The sequence below is a fragment of the Primulina eburnea genome, chromosome 8, assembly GCF_022965805.1.
Source record: "Primulina eburnea isolate SZY01 chromosome 8, ASM2296580v1, whole genome shotgun sequence".
Taxonomy (NCBI): domain Eukaryota; kingdom Viridiplantae; phylum Streptophyta; class Magnoliopsida; order Lamiales; family Gesneriaceae; genus Primulina; species Primulina eburnea.
In genome coordinates, this window is record NC_133108.1 from 44421493 (window position 1) to 44444303 (window position 22811).

The following is a 22811-nucleotide window of genomic DNA, read 5'->3' on the forward strand; positions in this document are numbered from 1 at the left end:
TGAGCGTAAGAGGGAGAAGTTGGTAGGTGAAGAAAAAACTAACGCGTGGGATGATAGGAAACTCTCTGGATTTTGCATCATTTAAACTCCTTGTTTATGCCCACAGTTCTTAAAGTTATTTGGCATCAAACACGCCTCCCGACAAAAGTCTTGGTTCATACAGGTTATACTTTTGATATTTAATTTAGTATCAATTTAGTATTCGACTGTTTTGTTAACATTTTTCGAACATTTAATTCTTTATTATTGTTCATCACAAACTACTGAGCAACTCATTATATTTTTGGAAATTAGTAAATATTGTATTATAACTTAAATTTTGTAAAGTCATCGAATGATATAAAATTGAAATGAATTCTATGATTGGCAAAATCACAAAATTGATGAAATTATCTCTAATTTAAAAACATAATCTCCATCGGATCCCAAATTCATGATTTCTCTTTAAAGCTTTTTAGTATGTAATAAAAGATGATGCAATGCCTCAAAAGTTGCAATCTTTCCTTACCCTGTTTCCCGCAAGCCTTCTCAAATTAGTATTATAAAGTCCCGAATGATTAATATAATGATGCTAAAAAAAGCAGCAATTTTGTTTTAAACAATTATACTGGAATGCATATTGCGTGTTATTAAAGTATATATTTTATATAACGAAAAAATATTTCTGAATTTTTTTATTTAATTTGATTGAATAGTTTGTATTTTTATATAGTTGGAGATGAGATTATTATAATTGGATTTAGAATATAAAATCCATCCGAATTTTGTATAAAAGATTATTACAATCAGATCTGGAAATCTAGTCCCAAGCTTTCGATACAAACGATCAGCCTAAGTATTTATTATATGATGGAAGGAAAAATAAAATAAATAAAGTCACATTTATTAGGCAGGTGGGCCAGTCTCAGATACTCTTCAAAGCAAAAGGACAAGCCGCAAAATGTCGAATTGGAACTTGGAAGTAGCAAATTTGTGAAAGAATTACCAACAAGGGTTTTCAAATTAGAGTGAGTCTCATGTGAGACTGTTTCACGGATAATAATATATGAGACGGGTCAATCCTACTCATATTCATAATAAAAAGTAATGCTCTTAGTATAAAAAATTGTACTTTTTCATGGATGACCCAAATAAAAGACCCGTCTCACAAATTCGACCCGTGAGACCGTCTCACACAATTTTTTGCCTTTCAATTATTGTTGATAAATATTTTAAACAAACTTCTTGGCAAATAAGCGATTGATTTCTTTACATTTTTTTTGACAAATATATGTGTTTTTAAGTATATTTATTGAATTTGATTGGATGGTTTGCTTTATTAAAATTGAATTTGATTGGATGGTTTGCTTTATTTTTAATAAAATATATTTAAAATGTTTTTATTCATTTTAAAGATTATATATTAACCCTTATAATAATCTGATTATCGAGTCATTTTATGAATTTTTCGACGAAATTACATGAATATATATTCCAATTAGTGGACCCCACTTTTGAAAAGACGGCAATTTAGCTCCTGCCTCCTGGAGCGCAGGTTTATTTTTAATGCGCCTCCTCGTAGTACCACTACACGGCTACACCACTCTCTCTCTATCTAGAATCCAATTTATGTTTCTGATGATTATATAATAAATAAAGATTGCATTTTGTAATATATTTTTTTAATGGTTCTGTCAGTTTTCAGGCTGAGTAAAGCAAAGTCTTCTCTTTCACACCTTTCAATTCGTTTTGCTCTTTCTTTCATGAGCATAAATTCTTTATGGGCATTGAAAGAATCTAGGTTTGACAGCATTTTTGCTCACAAATCGAATCACAGTGCCATTCTTTAATTGCTTTTGGCCCTTTATCTTTTGACCCTTCCGCCTTCTTGTTTTGGCATTTGAGTTTTTATCTGGGTTTTGTTGTTCTTGATTTATTTTAGGCTTGTGTGATCCAAAATGAATCTTTTTGTGGGTGTATATTTGATAATCTCGCGATTGATATTAGGAAAGGATGTATTTGGTGCTTGCCAAAAATGGGTTAGGTTTTGATTTTTGTCTCATATGGGGTGGTTGGAGATCTGTTGAATCAGTGGATTTGGACCTTTTTTTCCCTTTCGAATTCCAACCTTTTGCTCATCTTCTTTTGTTGACTAGAATCTGGTGTGCCTGTCTTGGGAATTAGGGTTTTGTTTCTTGGGTTAATTTGAGGAGAGTGAGATGGAGATGGAGATTGAGATGGAGAGGGCAAATAGTGCAGCAGTTGAGAGTTGCCATAGAGTGATTAATCTGTTATCTCAGCCGCAAGATCATCGTCTGTATAGAAATTTCGTAGAACAAACTGGAGATGCTGTGTGCAAATTCAAGAAAGTTGTCTCTCTTCTTGATTCTACACGTGGCCATGCTAGAGTGAGGAAACTCGAGAAAATTCAAGCTCCTTCACCCCTCAATATTTTCTTGGAAAATCCTATCTGTAGATCAAATGAGCAGATCACCAAGCCCCTTCAAATCAACAGTTCTGTTCGAGAAATCTCTCCGGACGTGAAAAATGCCCACACTTTAGGTATCCCTTCTCTTGAATTGAGTTCAAATGGCAAAACTTCACTTCCATTAGCCCAACAAGCACCATTGCCGAGCTACCATTTTCTCGAGCAACAGCAGCAGCAGCAAAGGTTTCAACTTCAGCAGCAGCAATTGAAACATCAGGCTGAAATGATGTATAGGCTCAGCAATAGTGGCGTCAGCTTGAATTTCGATAGCTCTACATGCACTCCCACCATGTCATCAACCAGGTCATTTATCTCTTCATTAAGTATGGATGGGAGTGTTGCTAATGCGAATTCCAGCTCCTTCGGTTTGATTGGGGCGGCTCGGTCTGCGGATCAGAGCTTCTTCCATCACAAGAAAAGGTGCTCTGGAAGGGGAGAAGGCGGAAGTTCGAAATGTGGTGGCGGTGGTAGATGCCATTGTTCTAAGAAGAGGTGGTTGTTCTAGCTTCTTGATTTTTACTTTTCTTTAATATGGCATGTTTAAAATTAGAACTGTGAATCGAGCCTGGGATTTTTAGGCTTGAGAAATGAACTTATCTGCCACTGATATGTTTGGTTATCCGATGTAATTGCCATATATTTCTTGGAATAGTTTTGATTTTTTTAATGCATTTTGAGTAGGAAGCATAGGGTAAAGACGTCTATCAAAGTACCTGCTATTAGTAACAAGTTGGCTGATATTCCCCCTGATGAGTACTCTTGGAGGAAATATGGCCAGAAACCAATCAAAGGCTCTCCTTACCCCCGGTATGGCTAAACTGATTGCACACAATACCGTGGTTTTGCCACATGTTGTCTCGTATAAAATATCTTAATATTGCCTTACGGGAGTTGTAAACTGCTGCTATATGAGATTGGAATATCTTGATTAATTATTTTTGTTATATCATGCTTAGTTTCATAGCTAGTGTTGTCTGGAACTCTGTTTGATACTCGTTTCATACTTGGAAAGTGAATGCAAGTTACATGAACGGTAATGTTTTTGTTCCCCTTTGGCATGTCAAATCTGTAGAGATATATAATTTTGTGACAGATTTTATTTAATCCGCAACAAGCAAATAAATCTAATATTACCATCCCTATGTTTTTTTCTTGGTATATTTGGAGTCCTATATATCTCATTTTGTTCATTGAGGAGTAAGTGACTCTTATTATTTGCCACCAGAAGATCGAAATCTCACCCCAAAAATTTTAAATTTTTTTTGGGTTGTAGTATGAAAAGAGATGTTTCGCATTTTTAGAAACTTGATGTTGCCTCAAACACAGGTTGGGAATTTGCATTTATTGTTGTTTTAATCTTGTTCTAAAATTTGTTGCAGGGGATACTACAAATGTAGTAGCATGAGAGGCTGTCCAGCCCGTAAACATGTGGAAAGATGCTTGGAGGATCCTACCATGCTCATTGTGACATACGAAGGGGAACATAACCACCCGAGATTGCCTTCACAATCAGCTAACTCATTAATCATGGCACTATGATGTGGATCGTGTACATACTTTTCAGGGAGGAACTACAGGTGGATCCCAGATGTTTTTGTGTGTTGAGATCTTTGGTTTGTGAGAGGCCTTCTGGCGACAGACGTTGATTAGCAAAAATCAAAACTAGGAAGATATTCTAGCAAGAAAGAATCTGAATCCGAACTAACTTTTTGTTTTTAAAGATTGTAGAACATTCTGACATTACTCTTTATTTACAGCATTTGCTTGTGATTTTCTCAGTTTTTTTGCTTCATTTAGTACCTAAGTTTACAGAAAATAGATAAGATAAACATATGCACGAGAGACGAGTCACATTCGGGAAATGTGTGCCGAGTACTCTAGCATTATAGTAGATATTGGGAGTTTACTAGCAACCGAATTATTCAATTTAGCAGTTTGAAGGTAGTCATGCACTCTTTAATAGTGGTGCCAAAAACCTATTGTTGTCGAGTTGGATCAATACAACTACTATTCTAACCGCAAACACGCGTATCTTGACTGTAATGAGTGGAACACAGTACAAAACTAGCAAAATCTCTTTCCAAGCTTTGTGATAAGAGTAAAACACAATATCTAGGTGTTCGCGTATGGCAGATTGAGCTGACACCATATTAATCAATCCCCTGGTTGCCTTTTGCAAGTGAACCACTGTTTCTGAGACAATCTTATACAACCGAAGACGTGATGAGCTTCTACTTAGGCACCCTTTCCGGCATCAACTTGTCATAGATATGGCCATGTTGGTCACCTTTTCCTTCTACTTACCCTTGCTCCCTTGTTTATATATATATATATATATATATATATATATATATATATATATATATATATATATATATATATATATATATATTAATTTTTAGTTATTCATCTAAAATTGAATTTGAAAAAAATATGTATATCAAAATTCAGATTTTATTTACTCGTATTATAGAAGTTAGAAGAGGCTAGTACGAAGGAAACTATGTTAATTTATCTGCCATTTTAGTTCCCTGTTTATTGAAATTAAATATAGATTTATATCTTTCAGTTTTTAAGCATTTAAAATATATATTTATATCAATTATTGGGAAAAAAAATTTAATTAAATTATAACTTAAATAGTATCCCACAATGAAAGAAACCAAGCAGCCTACGGCGAAAAAGAAATTATCCTAGTAAGCAAATTATGTATGTAGTCGTTAAAATATCATATCAAATATATTTTAATTACAAAATTAATAGACAAAAATGCCATCGTCATATTTTCCTAATTATCGACTATACATAACATGAAAACAGTGGCATCCCCATATCGGGGGCAAAAGTGGAAAACGGATTAAAAATACTTCACCCGCCAACTACATTAACACCGCCCAACCGTCGGCTAAGTCAAAATAGCGGCGCCGGAAGATTCAGGTCGAACAGAAACGGTTTCTTATCCATCCTCTTCTGTTTCTCCTGATCGTTCATCACCACCGCGCCTAACTCCTCTATCTTGTACCCGGTGGTTTCCGACAGCCGCACCGCAGTCTCGCCGCTAGCGCGGAGGAACTCCGGCGATCGACAACACGCAACGTTCACGTTCACCGGCGGAGGCAGTGAGGTAACACCGCTGTACGTGAAGTTCGTCTTCGCCTTCGCACCGCGAAGATTCCTCGCCGCTTCATCGTAGGCCAACGCTGCCTCCTCCGCGGTGTCGAAGGTGCCTAGCCACTTCCTCGTCTTCTTCCACGGATCCCGAATCTCGGCGGCGTACCTTCCCCATGGACGCTTCCTTACGCCGCGGAATTGCGGCCCCTTCTTTACGTAGAATGGCGGCGGTGCGTTGACGTTCTCAAGTCTCTCAACGACCATTTTTACTGATTTCGATGAGCACTTTGGCTACGAAGTTGGGGTTTTATAGCTCCTTCTGCGTGCCCATATTTGAATATTATATTTAAATAATAATAAATTAATTTTGATAATTAAATTTAGAGTAGGTTTTTTGTGAGACGGTATCACAAATATTTATCTGTGAAACGGGTCAATCATACCGATATTCATAATAAAAAGTAATACTCTTAGCATAAAAAATAATATTTATTCATGGATGACTCAAATAAGACATCTTTCTCACAAAATATGATCCATAAGATCGTTTCACACAAGTGTTTGTCTTAGATCTAAAACTAACAAATTTCAGTTCAAACCTAAACCGAAATCACATCCAATCAAATTGGTTTCCGTTTTACATTCCGTTGAACCAAATCCATCAATTTTAAAAACCATATGTAAAAACTTGTATGAGACGGCCTCACAATTCGTAGTTTGTGAGATAGATCTCTTGTTTAGGTCATCAATGAAAAAATATAATTTTTTATGATAAGAGTATTACTTTTTATTGTGCGTATCGATAGGGTTGACTCGTTTCACATATAAAGATTCGTGAGATCGTCTCACAAGAGACCTACTCAAAACATAATGAAAGGACTCGAGCCTTACCGGTTATACAATTATTTTTTCTTGATAATAATAGATTTCAGTTAAAATTAGGCGTTGGATCCATAAATCTTAAAATTGTTGCAAAAACATAACTAGGACACCAAACAAACATAGTATTTCTAAACACACATTGAATCAAAAGAGAGTGGTGTTCATACTAACTGGACGTTGTCTCAATCAATTAATTCCTCGTGCCTTCACTCGCTTACTCGTCTCGTTCGGTCTTTACACACGTCGGGGACGATTTGTCAATACTTGGCATTAATTGTATAAAAACGATATGAACATACAATCAGGGGCGGATTTAGTGTAGGGCGAACGGGGGCCACGGCCCCCCCAAAAAAATTTAAAAAAATTTTTTAGCGACGGTTGTGACGGAAACCGTCGCAAAATGCGCGACGGTTTTATCAACAACCGTCGCTATATGGAGGCCACGGCCTAAAAAATTTTTTTAGCGACGGTTATATAAAAACCGTCGCGGTTTAGCGACCAGTTTTACAAAAACCGTCGCAAATTCCGCGACGGTTTATTGTAACCGTCGCCATATTGCGACGGTTTTAGAGAAAACCGTCGCAAAGGTGGCCCACTCAATACCAAAATCCTAGATCCGCCCCTGCATACAATTATTTTATTCAAGATCAATTATTTGACTTGTGGAATGAAAATCCTAAATGTGAAGTATATAAATTCATAGATACAGATAATTTATGTAGATCGTTTATTTAAAAATGATCATTCCCCTAGTTTAGCAAATGATTATCATTTTTTTTCAACTAGATATAGATGGAAAATTGAACTATTCCTTTCTACTCGGGTGGGGGGTTTTTTTAAAAAAAAAATTCATCAAATGTAATTTAATATCTTTTAATTTTACAATAATAAGCATTGTGTTGAGACAAATAGCAGAAACCACAAGCACGATATAAGAAATCAAGAATTAGAGCAAACAAGACGACATACGCATTTACTTGGTTCGGATTGGATCAATCCTACATCCAAGGTTCTGAGAACACCCCAAAAGAATTCACTATAATGAACAAGTTTGATACGATTACAATTCTCTTCTATCTCACAATTCACCCTACAACCGAGTTCTCAATACAAACTATATTAGTGTGTCAAGCTTGTATATTGCTCGGTTTTCCCTGAATCACCGCAATTCTAGACTCAAGAATTGTATCAAGAAGGGAAGAGGAACCTCGAGTGAATGTTTTTGAGTACAGAGACTTTTTCCAATGAAGAAGATGATCGAATAGCTTCTATCGTTAAGTCAGTTTCCTAACCCCTTTTAACCATTCCATTCCCATTTAATCCATTCACTTCCAAGACTTAGTCTCAGCCGTTGGATGAGTACTTGACATCCTTGTGCATCTAAGCCCTTTGATAAAAAATGAGTCAAAATAATCTTCACACATTGTATCTTTAAACAAAATTCTCAATTTTTTATTGAAAGGAAAATTTCAATTTATATATTTTCATTTTTTTCCATCTTATCAAGTACATGAAGTTTGAAAGAAAAATAATGTTATATAAAACTTGTTGAAGTATGTTATTAAAAAAATAGAAAAAAATTACTATATATATATATATTTGAATAATGTAATATATATATATATATATATATATATATTACATATATATATATATATATATATGAAATCGATAAAAATAAAATAAACGTAATATTTATATTTGAAAAGGTAGAACAATAATAAATATGTGGGATTGTGATGACTGTATAGAAGCACGTGGTGCAAAAGACTTTTGATGCACGCGGCGGCCGAAGAGTCAAATAAAAGCAGCCAAACAGATCTGGTACGTAGAGGCACGTGGATGGATCACTTACTTATTATTCCCAAATTATTATTATTATTAATAGTCTAATGTATCTTTTCCCATATCAATATGATGTATATTTAAAATAAAAAATAATATTTGTTCATCAATCGAATTAAAGATTTGTCTAAAACAATTTGTTGGATTTGATTTTTGGTTGACTATTTTTTTTGTCATTATTTGTTAAAAAATTGTCGAGAGTGGCCATAGTGGTTCAAGGAGGTCATGAGTTTTAAGTATTACATTATTTTTGAGAGAGTATCAGTTGTTGTGAGAGGCTTTTTGTGAAGAAAACAAAATCTTACATTTTTATGTTGCGGCAACTGGTACGACAAAATTTAAACATAGACAATTTATCATTTTGTTTTGAGAATTTTTTATTGTTGGTGGTGCACAAACGTTCATTTATCAAGAGAGGAAAGTGACATTTTCAAGAGAGAACAACATGTATGTCTTCGAAAGAGTTCGAGTTGATGGATATTGAAGATGAGTGATGTCCATCAAGTAAAGCTATCATATAGACATCATTATAAAATATAGAGTCTTTAGATTATAACTGCTTATATTTAGTTGATTTGTTTGATAGCTAGGCGTGGTCTTATTGATAATAGGTTGGTTGGACCGAACCACATTAAAATTGCATGTGTGTTATTTTTGCTTTCGGTTTTACATTTCTTAATTGGTCTAATTATGAAAACTAAACAAAAAAAAAAAAAAGAAATCGGATCCATGCACAAGTAGTATCAGATAGAGTGCATTATTTTTATGATGTTGATCCCGAATTTCACGCCCCGATCTCGGGCCCGCGGCTACGTGACTGCACAATGGTCCACTATAGCAACTTTTTCGTAACCGTCCTCGCTTTACGAAAATGATTAACCCAAGTTTCTATAGAAGTCTATCGTAAGCCATTATAAACTCATTTTAAATCTTTGATTTTTTCGATATGGGACAAGGGTATCACAATCACCCCTCCTTCATAACGCGACGTCTTCGTCGCGGCCTGACCACTCGATCCACCAGCACCGAGAATCTAGAGGTGGCTCCTACAGGTTCAAGAGGTGGCTCCCGTCATTTAGCACTTTGCCCCGCAGGTTCAAGAAGTGGCTCCCATGCACGTAGCACTTTGCCCCGCATAGCACTTATTTCCCGGTGTTCCATGCCGGTGACCGGCTCTGATACCATTCTGTCACACCCCGAGCCCGGGCCCGCGGCTGCGTGACTGCACAATGGTCCCCTATAGCAACTTTTTCGTATCCGTCCTCGCTTTACGAAAATGATTAACCAAAGTTTCTATAGAAGTATATTGTAAGCCATTATAAACTCATTTTAAATCTTTGATTTTTTCGATATGGGACAAGGGTATCACACCGAAGTTCGATTTTTTAAGGCAATGATGTGATTTATGATGAAGAAAAGATCTTTGCGGGTACATATGATAGAGTGATGATTGATATATAAGGTAAGCGTATAATTATTATTTGATTTTTATGTAGGTTTGTTTCATATGCCCCAACACAACTAATAACAACATGTTCATATACAACATATAGATGATAAATTGATTAAAAACTCCCGTTTTGATTTCTGAATTTTGATTTAGGCTTTTTTAGAGTTCTGATTTTTTATTTTCTAGACTACTCTATGATTTATCTTAAATAATTCAAATGGGGATATTGTTAGATGTGATTTTTCGTTGACTTTAATTTTGAGGTTATTTGTAAAAAAAATTGAAATATTCATTTGAAATTTTTTGGAGATATAGAAATAATGAATAAGATATTTGTTTGAATATGTTTTGAAGATGAGTAGTCTCTTCTGAGATGGTCTCACAAATCTTTATCCTTGAGACAGGTCAACTCTACCGATATTCACAATAAAAAGTAATATTTTTAGCATAAAAATTAATACTTTTTCATGGATAATCCAAATAAAAGATCTGTCTCACAAAATACGATCCGTGAAATCGTCTCACATAAATTTTTGCTTTTGAAGATATGATTATCTTGAAAATATATGACTCGGGATTTGAAAAGACAATGTTAATCATGAATATGATGAGGTATTCTACAAAAATAAAAATTAACTAATTTTGAATATTGCCGAGGGTGAAAATAGTGGTTGAGGGAGGCCATAAGATTTATTATATTATTGTTAAAGAGTGTCAATTTTACTGCGAGCGATTTTTTGTGAAGAAAAACAAAATGATCCATTTTGTATCACGACAACTGTTACGACAAGATTCAAACATCATCACTTTATTATTCTGTTTTGAGAGATTTTCTATTGTTGGTGGGTGCATAAGCGTTCATTGATTGATGATTCATTCATCTGGAGAGGAAGATGACGCTCTTGGAAGATAAAAATCTACATGTTATCAAAGGGAGTTCTAGTTGGCGGATATTAAAGATGGGTGATGATCGTCAAATGAAGTCTGTTGAATGTGTTCGTCATATAGTCGTTGTTAGAAAATATGAAGTTTTTTATTTGAATAAGTCCTTGTATGATTGTAAATACTTATATTTAGTAGATTTGCTTGATAGCTGGACGTGTTCCGTGAATGTAGGTCGGTTGGATCGAACCACGTTAAAAATTGCTCGTGTTCTTATTTTTGCTTTCAGTTTTACATATCTAAATTGGGTTAATCATGAAAACTAAGCGATGTAATAATTACTGCATATTATACTGATCAAGTTCTTTCCTTCTATTCGTATTTCATAAAATTATGCCAAACTACCTGATGAGATCGAATATATTATGTCTGGGAGCATGTAATAATCACATGTATTGTAGCATATATTATATTATGCCGTCCATGCTTGAAATGTTTTATATATGCTCTCTCTGGGATGTTCTTATGTAACACCATTTTCTAAAATAGCTAGCCATTCACTGAAAATATTCTCAAGATTCCGAATTTGTTTGCTGATATACTTTGAACGAAGACTCATCTAAATGAATTATAAATTAAATATATTGCAAATGAAAAAACAAAAATAAAAATAAAATCACCTTTATTACTTTTAAATTAAATAAATTGAATTGAAAAGAAAATTTTATTTAATCAAAATTTGTAAAAAATTTAATTGTTGTAAGAGCAAAAAAGAAATATCAAAATTATATTTATTCCACATAATATATAATTAATTAGTATTCTAATTATTCCACATAATATATAATTAATAGTCATACAAATGCTAATAAATTATCACTACAATATACATTGATTGTGTAGTGATTTACTTCACTTCACAAATAAAATGTAACTCATATATATATTAATTCTCTCACATAATTCATCTTCGTATTACCTTTAAATGTTTTATTTTTTTATTTTCTTTCTACATGTTATTTTATTATTTTAATGAAATTTTGTAATTATATTTTTAATGCAGTTTCTAATATAGTAATATATTATAGTATCACAAAAGATACATAAAAAATAACTATGTATTCAATAATAGAATAATATGATAAGTATATAATATAATAATATGAAGTTTAATCCTAACATATTTTTATAGTTTTTCATTAGTTTTTTCCACTAATTTTGATATAAAAAAAATAAATCAAATGATTAGATGTTTTATTTACTCACATAGATTTTATTTTATTTAAGACTCCTCGTAATTATATATTATCAAATAGTACTCAATTATAACAATAATGTCATGACAATTTATTTGCATTTGTAGAGTTATTTACATGCATATATATAATGACCATTATATTGACAAAAATGTAATCAAACATTAACTAAAAAAAATCCATAAACAATTAATCTGAATATATATATAAATATATATATATATATATATATATATATATATATATATATATTTTGAGTTCATTCACATCTTTTATTTTTCTTTAATAAATCGACTTTATTAATAAAAAGATTTATCTTACACAACATTGTTTGTCATTTTTTTTTCAAATAGACAAGTGGTAAACGGTGTGCATTGTTGTTGAATCAGATAAATATGTGCAAATTTGAGTTGAAAGAATGTAAATTGACGGTGCATATAAATGATTAAAAATTAGGTAGGAGAATATATGCATTAAGTTTTTTTATTAGGAAAGTATATGCATTAAGTTTTTTTTTTATGATTATTTTATATTTTTAATACGAATATGAGTTGTAATGATCATTTGGATAATATTAAATTTATATACATATCTTCGTTTGTTATTGCATTGCATTGCATTGTATGTGTTTACTATATAATTTACGTTATTTATTTATTTTATATTTGTTACTATTAAATTTATATTTTCACTTCATTATAATATAATCATGTCGTGAAAAATTAAATATATTAATAATTATTTTAATTATTTTTAATCGTACAAACGTTAAAATCTCAAATCATCTACATAAATCGAAAGACTACTTGAAAGGATATTTAAAATTTTAATATCACAAGGTATATAGGGAAATTGCATTCTATGTTATTTTTAATTTTATTAACTTTAATTTTCTAATATAATTTATTCTTATATTAGTCAATGACAATGAATGTCAAATTAAATGCTAATGTTAATTACAATTTGAATTCTATAACTATTATTTCCCTTTAATTTATTTGAAACTCACAAAAGCTCCACATTATTGTAATTGTTGTTTGGAGTATTTATAAATTGTTAAGAGCTTAAGATTTTAAATTTTGATTTTTTCTTGAAATTGTATTTAGATCATAGTTTGGCTTGGCTTTCAATTTCTCTCAAAAAATTGTATGTGAGTAAATGCAAAAGGATAATAGAACAGTTCATTTAATTTATTTGTTTGATTATCATTTTCTTTTTATTTTCAAAGTGCTATGTCATCCAATTTTTACTTATTGTACTTACTATTATTTCTAGGATATAAAATTAGTGAGATGTTATAATGATTGTAGATGATTGTGGTCAAACTATAAATTTGAATTGACATATATTTTATTATCTATATATTCTGCATCATTTCATCTCCATCTAATTTTTTTTTTGTTACTCTCCCTAATGTACTGTGTGTGAATGAATGAACAATTTTTTTGAGTTTGTTTCAATTTATATTATTTTCCATGTGTTATGTTTATTATTATTTGCTAATAATATAAATTTTTGATATTGAATTTTCAACTTTCTATATAATACATATCATATATAATTAATATCAACGACTACTTCATGCTAAACAGAATGAAATGTGCTTAAAATTTATATGTAAAATATTGCAACCATAATTAACCATATCAATACTCAACAAGACCCCGACTCAGCCCTCTCCTCGATCCTCACCGGAAAGCCACCCTTCATCTTGGCCGACAACTCTGATATGTACACTGGCTGCGCCCCTTCCTCCACCACCGGCACCACCTTAAACTGCCGCAGAACGCCAGCCACCACTGTCTTCATCTGCAGGAAAGCCATGTCCTTTCCAAGACAAATTCTTGGTCCAGCCTGAAACACTGGATAAGTGTACGAGTCCCGACTCACAAAACTCCATTTTCCGTCCTCCTTCCTTTCCAGCCACCTCGCAGGGCGAAACTCCGCCCAATCCACACCCCACACCTTCTCCACTCGCCCCATTGCGTAGGGATGATAGGATACTCTCATCCCCTTCTTCACCACCGTCCCATCAGGCAAAAGATCATCACTCACCGCTGACTTCGTGTCGGAAGGAACCGGTGGATAAAACCTCATGCTTTCACAAAGTGCAGCGTGGGTGTAAATCATGTCCTTTACTTCTTCATACGATGGTTCCTCTGCTTTCTCTTCAATCTCTTTCAATATATGGTTTTCCACTTCGGGATGATTCGAAAGCAACCAGAAAAACCATGTCAATGCAGCAGAAGTTGTGTCCCTCCCTGCCAGTATGAAACTTATGATTATATCTACGACAAAATTTTCATCCGAATGGCCAGAGCTCAAGAATCTCGATAAAAGGTCAACGGATTCAAGCGGCTTTTCTGCCTGCAGTTCATGCTTCTTCCCTCTTATTAGCTCTTTTGCAAAGTCGCGAACCTGTTTGACAGCAATCTTGAGTTGTTTTTCGGACCCTATGTTAAGAGCCCTTTTGATTTTCCATTGAAGGGGCACGAAAGAATTGAACCTTTTTCTCGAGTGTCTGACAGCATTCTCGAATGCTACTGCGAATTCAGCTTCCGGGACAGATGGCAGCAAGTATTTGGGATCATACCCGAAAGCAATCTTGCAAATGTTGTCGAAAGCAAACCTTTGAAGAATATCTTGAAAATCAAGAACAGTTCTCTCGGATGCAGCTTTCTTGAGGATAGGTATCAATCGATCCGAAAGTTCGGAGTCCACGACATTTTCCACAAACTTACGAAGGGATTTGGTGTTGAATTCGTGGCTGGAAACCTGTCGCTGGAACTTCCAGCTCTCACCATCAGCATTAAAAATGCCATCTCCAAGTAAGTCCCTTAGAGTGCTTCTGAGAAAGGGACCTTTGTTGTAGTTCTGGAAATTGGACTTGAGAATGTGTTGCACATTAGCGGCATTGGCCGTGATAACTGCTTTCCTGCCGAAACCACGTTGGATCGTATACGTAAGATTCGGAGTGGCTAAGACTAAATCTGACGTCCATTGCACAAACCTTTCTTTGTTTTTCAAGAATGTGAAAAACGAACCAAATAAGGGGTATGATCTTGGAAGTTTGGAGGAGGTTGGCTTCGAGTTCTTGAATATGGCAAATGCCAAGAAAAGTAAAGGAAGAAGGATGGATAAGGCGAGCGAAACAGAGAAATTGAGGGATTCCATTTTTATTGCTGAAAATATCAGACTTTGCAGGACTTGGTGTGAGTCAATTGGAACTGTTCGGTTTCTTGATTTGCAGAATGAGTTTTGTTTGTTCCAAATAAGCTTTATTTATAGGTCATGATCTGTGAAGTGACGCAAGCAATGAGGTAGGATTAGGAAACATTGAACACAATTAGGATGGGTAGAAACTACTACTCGTGACGAAGGTTCGTCCACTTCTCACTTTGTTGTCTGGCACTTGGGCCCCAACAATAAATTCAACGGGTGAGATAATCCTTTTTCTAGATTCAAAGAGTCACTCGAACCAGGAAAAATTCTATTCTACAAGTACTCTAACGTGAGGTCCACCACATCCAACGGTTAATCACATAGTCTCGAATGGATAGAAGCTGATGACAATGAAGCTGGTAAATCCAAGTTTACAGATTAACAAATAAGAAAAAATCTACAAATAATTTCTAGAAGCATGGTGGAACAAAAAGATGAAATCTTTAGACCCTAGCATAATGATCAAAATTCAACCCAAATTCAGTCCTACGTTGCTGGATAAGAATACTTCAGACATGGCTTTGATTTACATCCAAATGTTGGTAGATCTGAGGCAAAACTAAGAACATTATAGAAATCTCGAATCTGAGATAAACGTGTGATAAAAAACTTTATTAGAATAATGGAGATTTTATTATATTACAAACAAAACTTTACATGCAATGTCCAGAGCAACGCAATGATCGAAGCTTACCTATTTGTTTAGATTGGATTTGGAGTTTAATTTTTAGGCGAAGAACGATGGGGAAAGTGGACAATAAAGAAGGATTAATATATATGAGCTTGTTTTCGGATAAATGGATACAATGACTTTTGAGATTCAGATTTACATTAAAATGGGTGTAAATGCATTTAATATCATGAAAATTTTAAAACTTGAAAATTCTAAAAAAATTCTAGAATTCTGGTCGAAAAATTCCAACACATTCGCGAACTATTGCTCGAAAATAAGAAATCGAAAACCTTGAAATTTATTTATTTAACAAACAACTGTATTATAGTAATAAACTTTTAAGTCTTGCGAATTATGAAACAAAAAAACTTGGACTCCAGCTCAATTTAAAAAAATGCGAATAAATTCGAGTTCGACTGCTATACAAATCAAATAATTTTTTAACCCATTTATATATATATATATATATATATATATATATATATATATATATATAAAAACCAGAGTGACTCAGCTCATTCAATCACTTAATACATGTGTCACGTACGTTCGAACCTCTGATAATTTTCTATCATGCATACGACAATACTTGTTTTTCCACACGTTAGCACTTGGATTTTGATAGGTCGGAGCTAATGAGCAAAAAAGTCGTTGTAGGGGTCATATTTTTTAAGGAAAAAATTTTTGAAATTGAAGGGAGCAAATATTTTAAAAATCATTTTCTTACATAGAAAATATACATATTTATAGGAATTTTTAACATGGTGAACCGTCTAAATTCAGAATATTCACTAATTTCTTGTTATTCAAAAAGAAATCATAAAAAATTGAAAATAAAAACTGCAAGGATTCCCACAGTCAAATTGTTTTGACCACTTTTAATATGAACGAAATATCAGAAATGATGTTCATTGAAATCCATTTTAATATGAACGAAATATTGCCCTCCACTTTATCGCTATATTTAATGCTATGTAAATCATAATATATACACACACTCTGCGCATGTATTGATAACATATCACTCATTTATTAGATGTACAAATTTGATATATTTCATTACATGCGATAGTTGAGTGTTACAATATATTGCAGTTCTCATTTTTGGAAACTCCAAAGCATAAAATAGGATGGTTGGCTCAATATAAATTTCACCAAAGATCATGATCGATTATATTGCTATATAGTTTTACAAAACTCTATTGAATTTATTTTTATATTATGTGATCAACATTGCGTGTGCCACAATTACCAGTATTGATTAAATTAGTGAGTATAATATCATAATAAATTTTAATGAGTATGATAATAGAAATTTTTTAACTATTGTGATTTATTACAAAACTCTTCTAGATTGATGAGTGCATTTTGAAAAGGAAGCCGACTATTTATTGTGATGTATTCTTTTCAACGCTTAAATATAAATATATATATATATATATATATATATATATATATATCTAACATATGTGGTGATCTCCTCCACATAATTATTGCCAATCCAATTCCATCCCAAACAAGATTTGTTGGTTTACCCACACTTATCTGATTTCACATTAATAATAAGAAATATTATGGCTCGTATCTTTTGTTATTAAAAAAAGTTCATATTTTGTATAAAAATGTCGATAAAGAAATAATAAATATTTTTAAATTTATATGATAATGTATTACCATCGAATAAATATTAAATTTACTTTACATATAAGTGCTGGATATATTTTATGTGGCATATCCACGAACAAGTTGTTTTGTGTTTTTTTTTTTTTGGAAGACAATAGGAAAAAGCTATTTATATTCATCATTGTTGGTCCAAAAAATTAAAAATTTAGAGCAAACAATTATGTTTGCTAAATAAAACATCTTTTCTTTTCTTATATTAGATCATCGTAAGTGAGGGTTTTTGGTTTAATATTACTATGAAAGAGATTTATACAACTACATTCGCATTTTATCGAAGAGATTTCTGAACAAGTAAAACATCTTTCATTAGGCAAAAACTTGTGTGAGACGATCTCACGGTTCGTATTTTGTGGGACAAATCTTTTATTTGGATCATCCATGAAAAAATATTACTTTTTATACTAAGAGTATTACTTTTTATTGTGAATATCGGTAGGATTAACCCGTCTCACAGATAAAGATTCGTGAGAACGTCCCACAAAAATCCTACTCATCTCTATTCAACAAATATTCTACTTCTCTAGCACGTGTTATTTACTCAAACACACGTTGATTTATTTGTTCGTCAAAATAGTACAAAACCCTTTTTCGTAACCAAGAGGAACAAGAAACAAAAGCAAGCACAAAATATAATTGTGTCCCAACAAATTCATTATATAAAGCACACGGCACGCTACACCGTTTCAAATTGGGTGGGGTAACTAAATCGTCTAATTAGTGGAGAAATTGAATTTTATTACTTAGGCCGATGGTTTGCCTCAACACGCAAGTTTAAATTTAAAACAAAAGAGATGATAAAAATAAGGGCGTAACTACGCGTTATTTTTTGGATTTTGAGTTAGTAAAATCATGCAGAACTTTAACTAAAGAGGGAAAAAAAATGGGATGCAAATTATTTAGGTGAAATATTGAATTATATCAATCAGGAACATGTAAGACCCGTGCATATTGGATCATGAATTTATCTAAAGCACAGAATTATAAATTATCTGACCTTGTATCTTTGTGGATTCTTCAAAAATCTGGACAGGTTAACACCTTCCATTACCTGCTGGGATAGAATACAATTGTACAAGAATAATTTGATACACCCTTCTATCAAATACTGAATGGTGCTGCCGATGATAAAACAAGCCTGATACTCGTATCGAAAAAATGTCTGGCAGCAATCAAGAGAACAAGATCGGTCGAAGCTGTGGTACTCTTCTTACTTTAGAAGTAAAAAATTATTGATTTTCCATACCATGTAGCTCAGTTAGGTGTCCGGGGTATACTTATATTTAAGAGGAAGATTTTAAGCAACATGCTCCGACCTGCTTTGTCTGCGATAATTCAAGCTTAGGTAGGAGTTCACAGACAACCTTCTGCAAGGAAGCGCGTTTAAGCCATTTGTTGCTTCCATTCACGACCATTTTCGTGAGTAATGTTATTTCCTCTGCATCATGATGTTCCTCAAGCAATTCCTCCCAAAACTGGTCATCTTCGTTGAGGTTGAATTCCCTTGCGATTTCCATCACTTGCTTCATTTTCGCAACGTTTCTGCCAGCTCCACAACCCATAGCAGTTGCAGCACCTACTGCATTAGCAATTGTCAATGTACATATCAAAGGTAATTCGTGAATGTACCCAAATGCAATAGCGGCCACGAAACTGTCTCCACACCCAACAGTGTCAATGACATTCACCTGTCCAAATATTGAGGAGACAAGGATCACCAAAGCCTGATATACCAGAACCCAAAAAAACTTTAAGACAGAACTTGAAGGGACAGAATGGAGAAGACGAGAATAATATGGGAGAACTGTACCGTGCACACGATGAAATTTTTTACCTTGAATGCCGGAGAACAAGATATACTTGAAGTGGTGATTAGTATTGAACCCTTTGAGCCCATTTTTATTATCACCCACTTTGTGCGAATTCCTTTCCGAAGCAACTCTTGTCCAGCTAAAATTGGATCATCTGAGCCAGTCAATGATTCAGCCTAGCCACATATTTATTACCAATCATAGTTAATAGATCAAGGAAAGCTAAACAAGAAAGAAAGAAAAAATGAGAATAAGGAGACAGCTTCCGTCAGAAAGATTGCACATGAGTACAAACAAAAGTAATGGAACAAGTAAAATAAACAAGAGTTTAGAGCTTGAAATAACACAAAACCAAGAACCAAAATGGCTGCGTCCACTTCATATAGCACTTGCCAAGAATAATAGCAAGTCTACAGTCCTTAATTGAATCATTAAATGAACAGAGTTCAAATAATCAGAACTGACGCATTGATCTGGAAATTATAATGCTGCGTGTGGAATAATGATACATCAGAATTCACACCTCTTCAGAAGTTAATAGAAGAACATCACTCATTCTTAAATACTTATCAAGGGCCATTTGTTCTTCAGGCGTTCCAACAGCAAGGGACTTTCCTCGTGGCCCAGGGTCAAAAAAGATCGATGTTCCCACTTTAACAGAATAATCCAAAGCAGACATAAGCAGTCGAGGGGAAAGTTCATCAAACCCATAACCGTTGCAGAAAATGATCTTGGACCTTCTTATAGCCTTCTTTGCTCCAGAGGACAAATCGCTCATCCAACTAAGCGCAGGCTCGTCATTAAAATCTGCTCGACTGAAAAGGAAATGGAAGCTCCTTCACTATAAAGAATCTATCATGTTAATCAAATGGACAACAGCTAACATTTTTGACAGATTGTGATACCTGCAAAAACCATGCCTCTGACAGGGATCCACCAAGACCCAGCATAGAAGAGTCTCATATGCTGTGTGTAGAGTCTCAATGACATCATTCTGCTCATTCATATCAACCATAGTGATTCCTTCATCGTGAAGTACATCTAAGAGGAAACGACCATAGATTTCATCACCAACATGGCCGATAGAAACAACTTGAAGACCTAATCTAGCTGCAGCTATGGCCACATTACAATTGCCACCAGCCTCCCAGTATCGCTATCAATTGAACTTAATAATCAATATCCCAAATGATGATGAGTTAAGTATTTCAGAATGAATTAAAAGAGAGAAGAAAAGATGAATAGAGAAATCTCAAAGAAAAGTCCCAACTGTTGGAAGGAAGAGATAGATACACAACTATTTGGTCTTTAACTAACACGTGTTCCATAATTCAAGTACTTGTCAACAGCTCTAGAACGATAAAACTTAAAACCAAGCGAAGAGAGTTTCAGAAAAAAACCAGTGAACAGTTAACTTGTTCAAGTAATATGATTATGTGAATACAACATAGGTTAGAATGAGATTGATAAAATGAAACTTTCATGTCACGCCAGTGTCGAACACTCAGCGATTAGAACTGTCTTAACTTCTAAAGTAAGGCTGTGGGGATTCCTATTTGAAGAATCCCGTACTTTTCCCTGCATTTCCTTTTTAACTAACTGCTATCAGAAACATAATTTAATGGTCATTAAAGGTGAGGTATTTGAGACAATTTTCACTACCCTTCTTTTTATTAGTTCTCTGTTTCTTTATTATAGTTGCTACCCTTTATATAAGATTGAATTGTAATAGATAGCATTTGCAGCTAGGTTCTTTCCCTGACATGAGCTAATCTATAAAAAAATCAAAATTGCCATCCTAAAAGTTGCTCACGGATATAGAATAATACAGTTCCTCTCTTCTTGAGATAATAATATTCAAGGCCAGAGATGTTTATAACAGCTGTTTGGGAAGCTCCAAGATCAACACTTTCCGACCTAATCCTAACCCTTTCCACTCAATTCAGTATGCCATCAAGATTTCATATATATCTGAGAAAAAAATATCATCTAAGCCCTGTGATTACAGGGTTACATCAGTATTGTTAAAAAAAAATACTATCGTAGCACTTAATAACTGCAACAAAATTAAAACTTCGAGCTTGATGCAATCATCAAATGGTCACAGCTTCAATATTTAGATATATGAATAAGAACTGACCCAAAATTTTAAAGATGAGCTATTCTGTTGAAAATCCCGATATGTAGCAAAAAACTTAAAACAGTATACGATATAACCTTATCAGGAGACAAGTTGGATAATTCTTCCATGTAAGCTTTACGTTCATCCAAAGGTTTTGGAGGCAATTTCGGGACATTGAGCACAATATCAACACAGAGATTCCCCAGCGTAGCCACATCAATTTCCTTCACCCCAAAGCCTATAATCGTCTCATCCTCGACAGAACCATTTCCGTAGCTCAAGTAACTAGGACGGCGCCATTTGTGAACCGGGATTCTAAATCCCTTGCATTTCAAAAACGAATGACAATAAAAACCGAAACCTTCGCCCCTCGAAGTGGGATTTAATCTAGGGTTCTGGAGGGTTTTTGGGTGTGAAGAAAAAGGGACATAACTGGTATTAAGAGATAGGGTAACGTGATTATGCATCCAGAATTGGCAAGACGTGATCGCAAAAAATAACCGTGCAGTGTTTGGTGGAATGCTTGTGGGAAGGTGAATCAATGGAAATTCAAGTTGACGAACATGCAAATATTCGCGGGGAATATAGACGACTACAAATTGCAGCAAAGAGGCTTCGAATTTTCCATTCAAAAGTGTTGTTCCAGCTCCACCGTTGCTGAAGCCTGAAAGCTTGGATTCTCCTCTTAGAATCTGAGACCAATTTACTTAATAAGGTTCGATTCCTAAATATTTTATTTTTAATTTCGTTGTTTTTCTCTTCTTTTCTTTTTTTAATCTAAAACCAAATATAAAATATTAGATAGAAAAGGGGACGTTCATATGTTATTGGACATTTAGCGACAATTTGATATTTACGACGGATTTTTACAAACCGTTGTTGAACGCAGGCTCCACACATATAATGATTTTTCTTATTTAATGTTATTTAATATAAAATAATAATAATTTTAATTTCTTAAAAAATTTGAAATTGAATTTATTTAATTTAAAGTATTAATAAGATGAATGAGTGGACAACGGACCTATAAATAATGAGTGTGAATGTTAAAATGAATGTGAGAGAATAGATGTGTTAATGTAATGTGTATGTGGTATGTGGACTCTACGATTTTTTATGAGGTGTTGGATGTTATAACAATAACGAATGTGATGCCTGATGATTGATAATTTAGTTTTATTTATTTATTTAACAAATCGAAAACAATCCATTTTCAGATTCTTTTTCCCTTACACTTGAAATATGTTGTTACAAATTAATTAAATTCGAACTTTTTAATGAAGCTTTAATATTTTTTTTAAGCTTAACTTAATTTGTTCTAAAATGCACATCTTCAAGTAACTTTTCATTCCCCATTTCTACCTCAAGCGGTAGATCCATCCAACATTCACCATTATCCCAATTTTTTTT

At 33.5% G+C, this 22811-nt stretch overlaps 4 protein-coding genes across 5 annotated transcripts; 1 reads left to right on the forward strand and 3 right to left on the reverse strand.

The window, feature by feature from the left end:
* Positions 1-1569: 1569 nt before the first annotated feature.
* Positions 1570-4243, forward strand: LOC140840199 (probable WRKY transcription factor 21). Its single transcript, XM_073207400.1, has 3 exons — positions 1570-2959; positions 3149-3274; positions 3847-4243. Exons 1-3 carry the CDS (start codon positions 2199-2201, stop codon positions 4004-4006), a joined length of 1047 nt encoding a protein of 348 aa, XP_073063501.1. The 5' UTR covers positions 1570-2198; the 3' UTR covers positions 4007-4243.
* Positions 4244-5377: 1134 nt separating this feature from the next.
* Positions 5378-5842, reverse strand: LOC140839321 (ethylene-responsive transcription factor 4-like). Its single transcript, XM_073205955.1, has one exon. The coding sequence runs from the start codon at positions 5840-5842 to the stop codon at positions 5378-5380; it is 465 nt and encodes a 154-aa protein (XP_073062056.1).
* Positions 5843-13478: 7636 nt separating this feature from the next.
* Positions 13479-15154, reverse strand: LOC140840200 (cytochrome P450 94A2-like). Its single transcript, XM_073207401.1, has one exon. The coding sequence runs from the start codon at positions 15065-15067 to the stop codon at positions 13547-13549; it is 1521 nt and encodes a 506-aa protein (XP_073063502.1). The 5' UTR covers positions 15068-15154; the 3' UTR covers positions 13479-13546.
* A 3319-nt stretch (positions 15155-18473) lies between these two features.
* LOC140840201 (uncharacterized) lies at positions 18474-22124 on the reverse strand. 2 transcript variants are annotated; one of them, XM_073207402.1, is made up of 5 exons: positions 21497-22124; positions 20185-20435; positions 19803-20094; positions 19303-19455; positions 18474-19192 (listed from the first exon to the last, which is right to left on the reverse strand). In XM_073207402.1, the coding sequence occupies exons 1-5, from the start codon at positions 21866-21868 to the stop codon at positions 18752-18754; spliced, it is 1509 nt and encodes a 502-aa protein (XP_073063503.1). In that variant the 5' UTR covers positions 21869-22124; the 3' UTR covers positions 18474-18751. The 2 variants fall into 2 exon arrangements, with proteins under 2 accessions (XP_073063503.1, XP_073063504.1); XM_073207403.1 differs by having other exon boundaries at positions 18474-19156; positions 21497-22121.
* Between the last annotated feature and the right edge of the window lie 687 nt (positions 22125-22811).

Bases quoted from the DNA above. Each gene is read 5' to 3' on its own strand.
- LOC140840199 (XM_073207400.1), top strand. From the start codon at position 2,199: ATGGAGATGGAGATTGAGATGGAGAGGGCAAATAGTGCAGCAGTTGAG. The intron at 2,960-3,148 runs GTGGTTGTTCTA...CATTTTGAGTAG, and splicing joins TGCCATTGTTCTAAGAAGAG to GAAGCATAGGGTAAAGACGT. The intron at 3,275-3,846 runs GTATGGCTAAAC...AATTTGTTGCAG, and splicing joins AAAGGCTCTCCTTACCCCCG to GGGATACTACAAATGTAGTA.
- LOC140839321 (XM_073205955.1), bottom strand. From the start codon at position 5,842: ATGGTCGTTGAGAGACTTGAGAACGTCAACGCACCGCCGCCATTCTAC.
- LOC140840200 (XM_073207401.1), bottom strand. From the start codon at position 15,067: ATGGAATCCCTCAATTTCTCTGTTTCGCTCGCCTTATCCATCCTTCTT.
- LOC140840201 (XM_073207402.1), bottom strand. From the start codon at position 21,868: ATGCATAATCACGTTACCCTATCTCTTAATACCAGTTATGTCCCTTTT. The intron at 20,095-20,184 runs GTATCACAATCT...TTTCCTTTTCAG, and splicing joins CAGAGGCATGGTTTTTGCAG to TCGAGCAGATTTTAATGACG. The intron at 19,193-19,302 runs GTAAAAAATTTC...CTGGTATATCAG, and splicing joins CTTGTTCTCCGGCATTCAAG to GCTTTGGTGATCCTTGTCTC.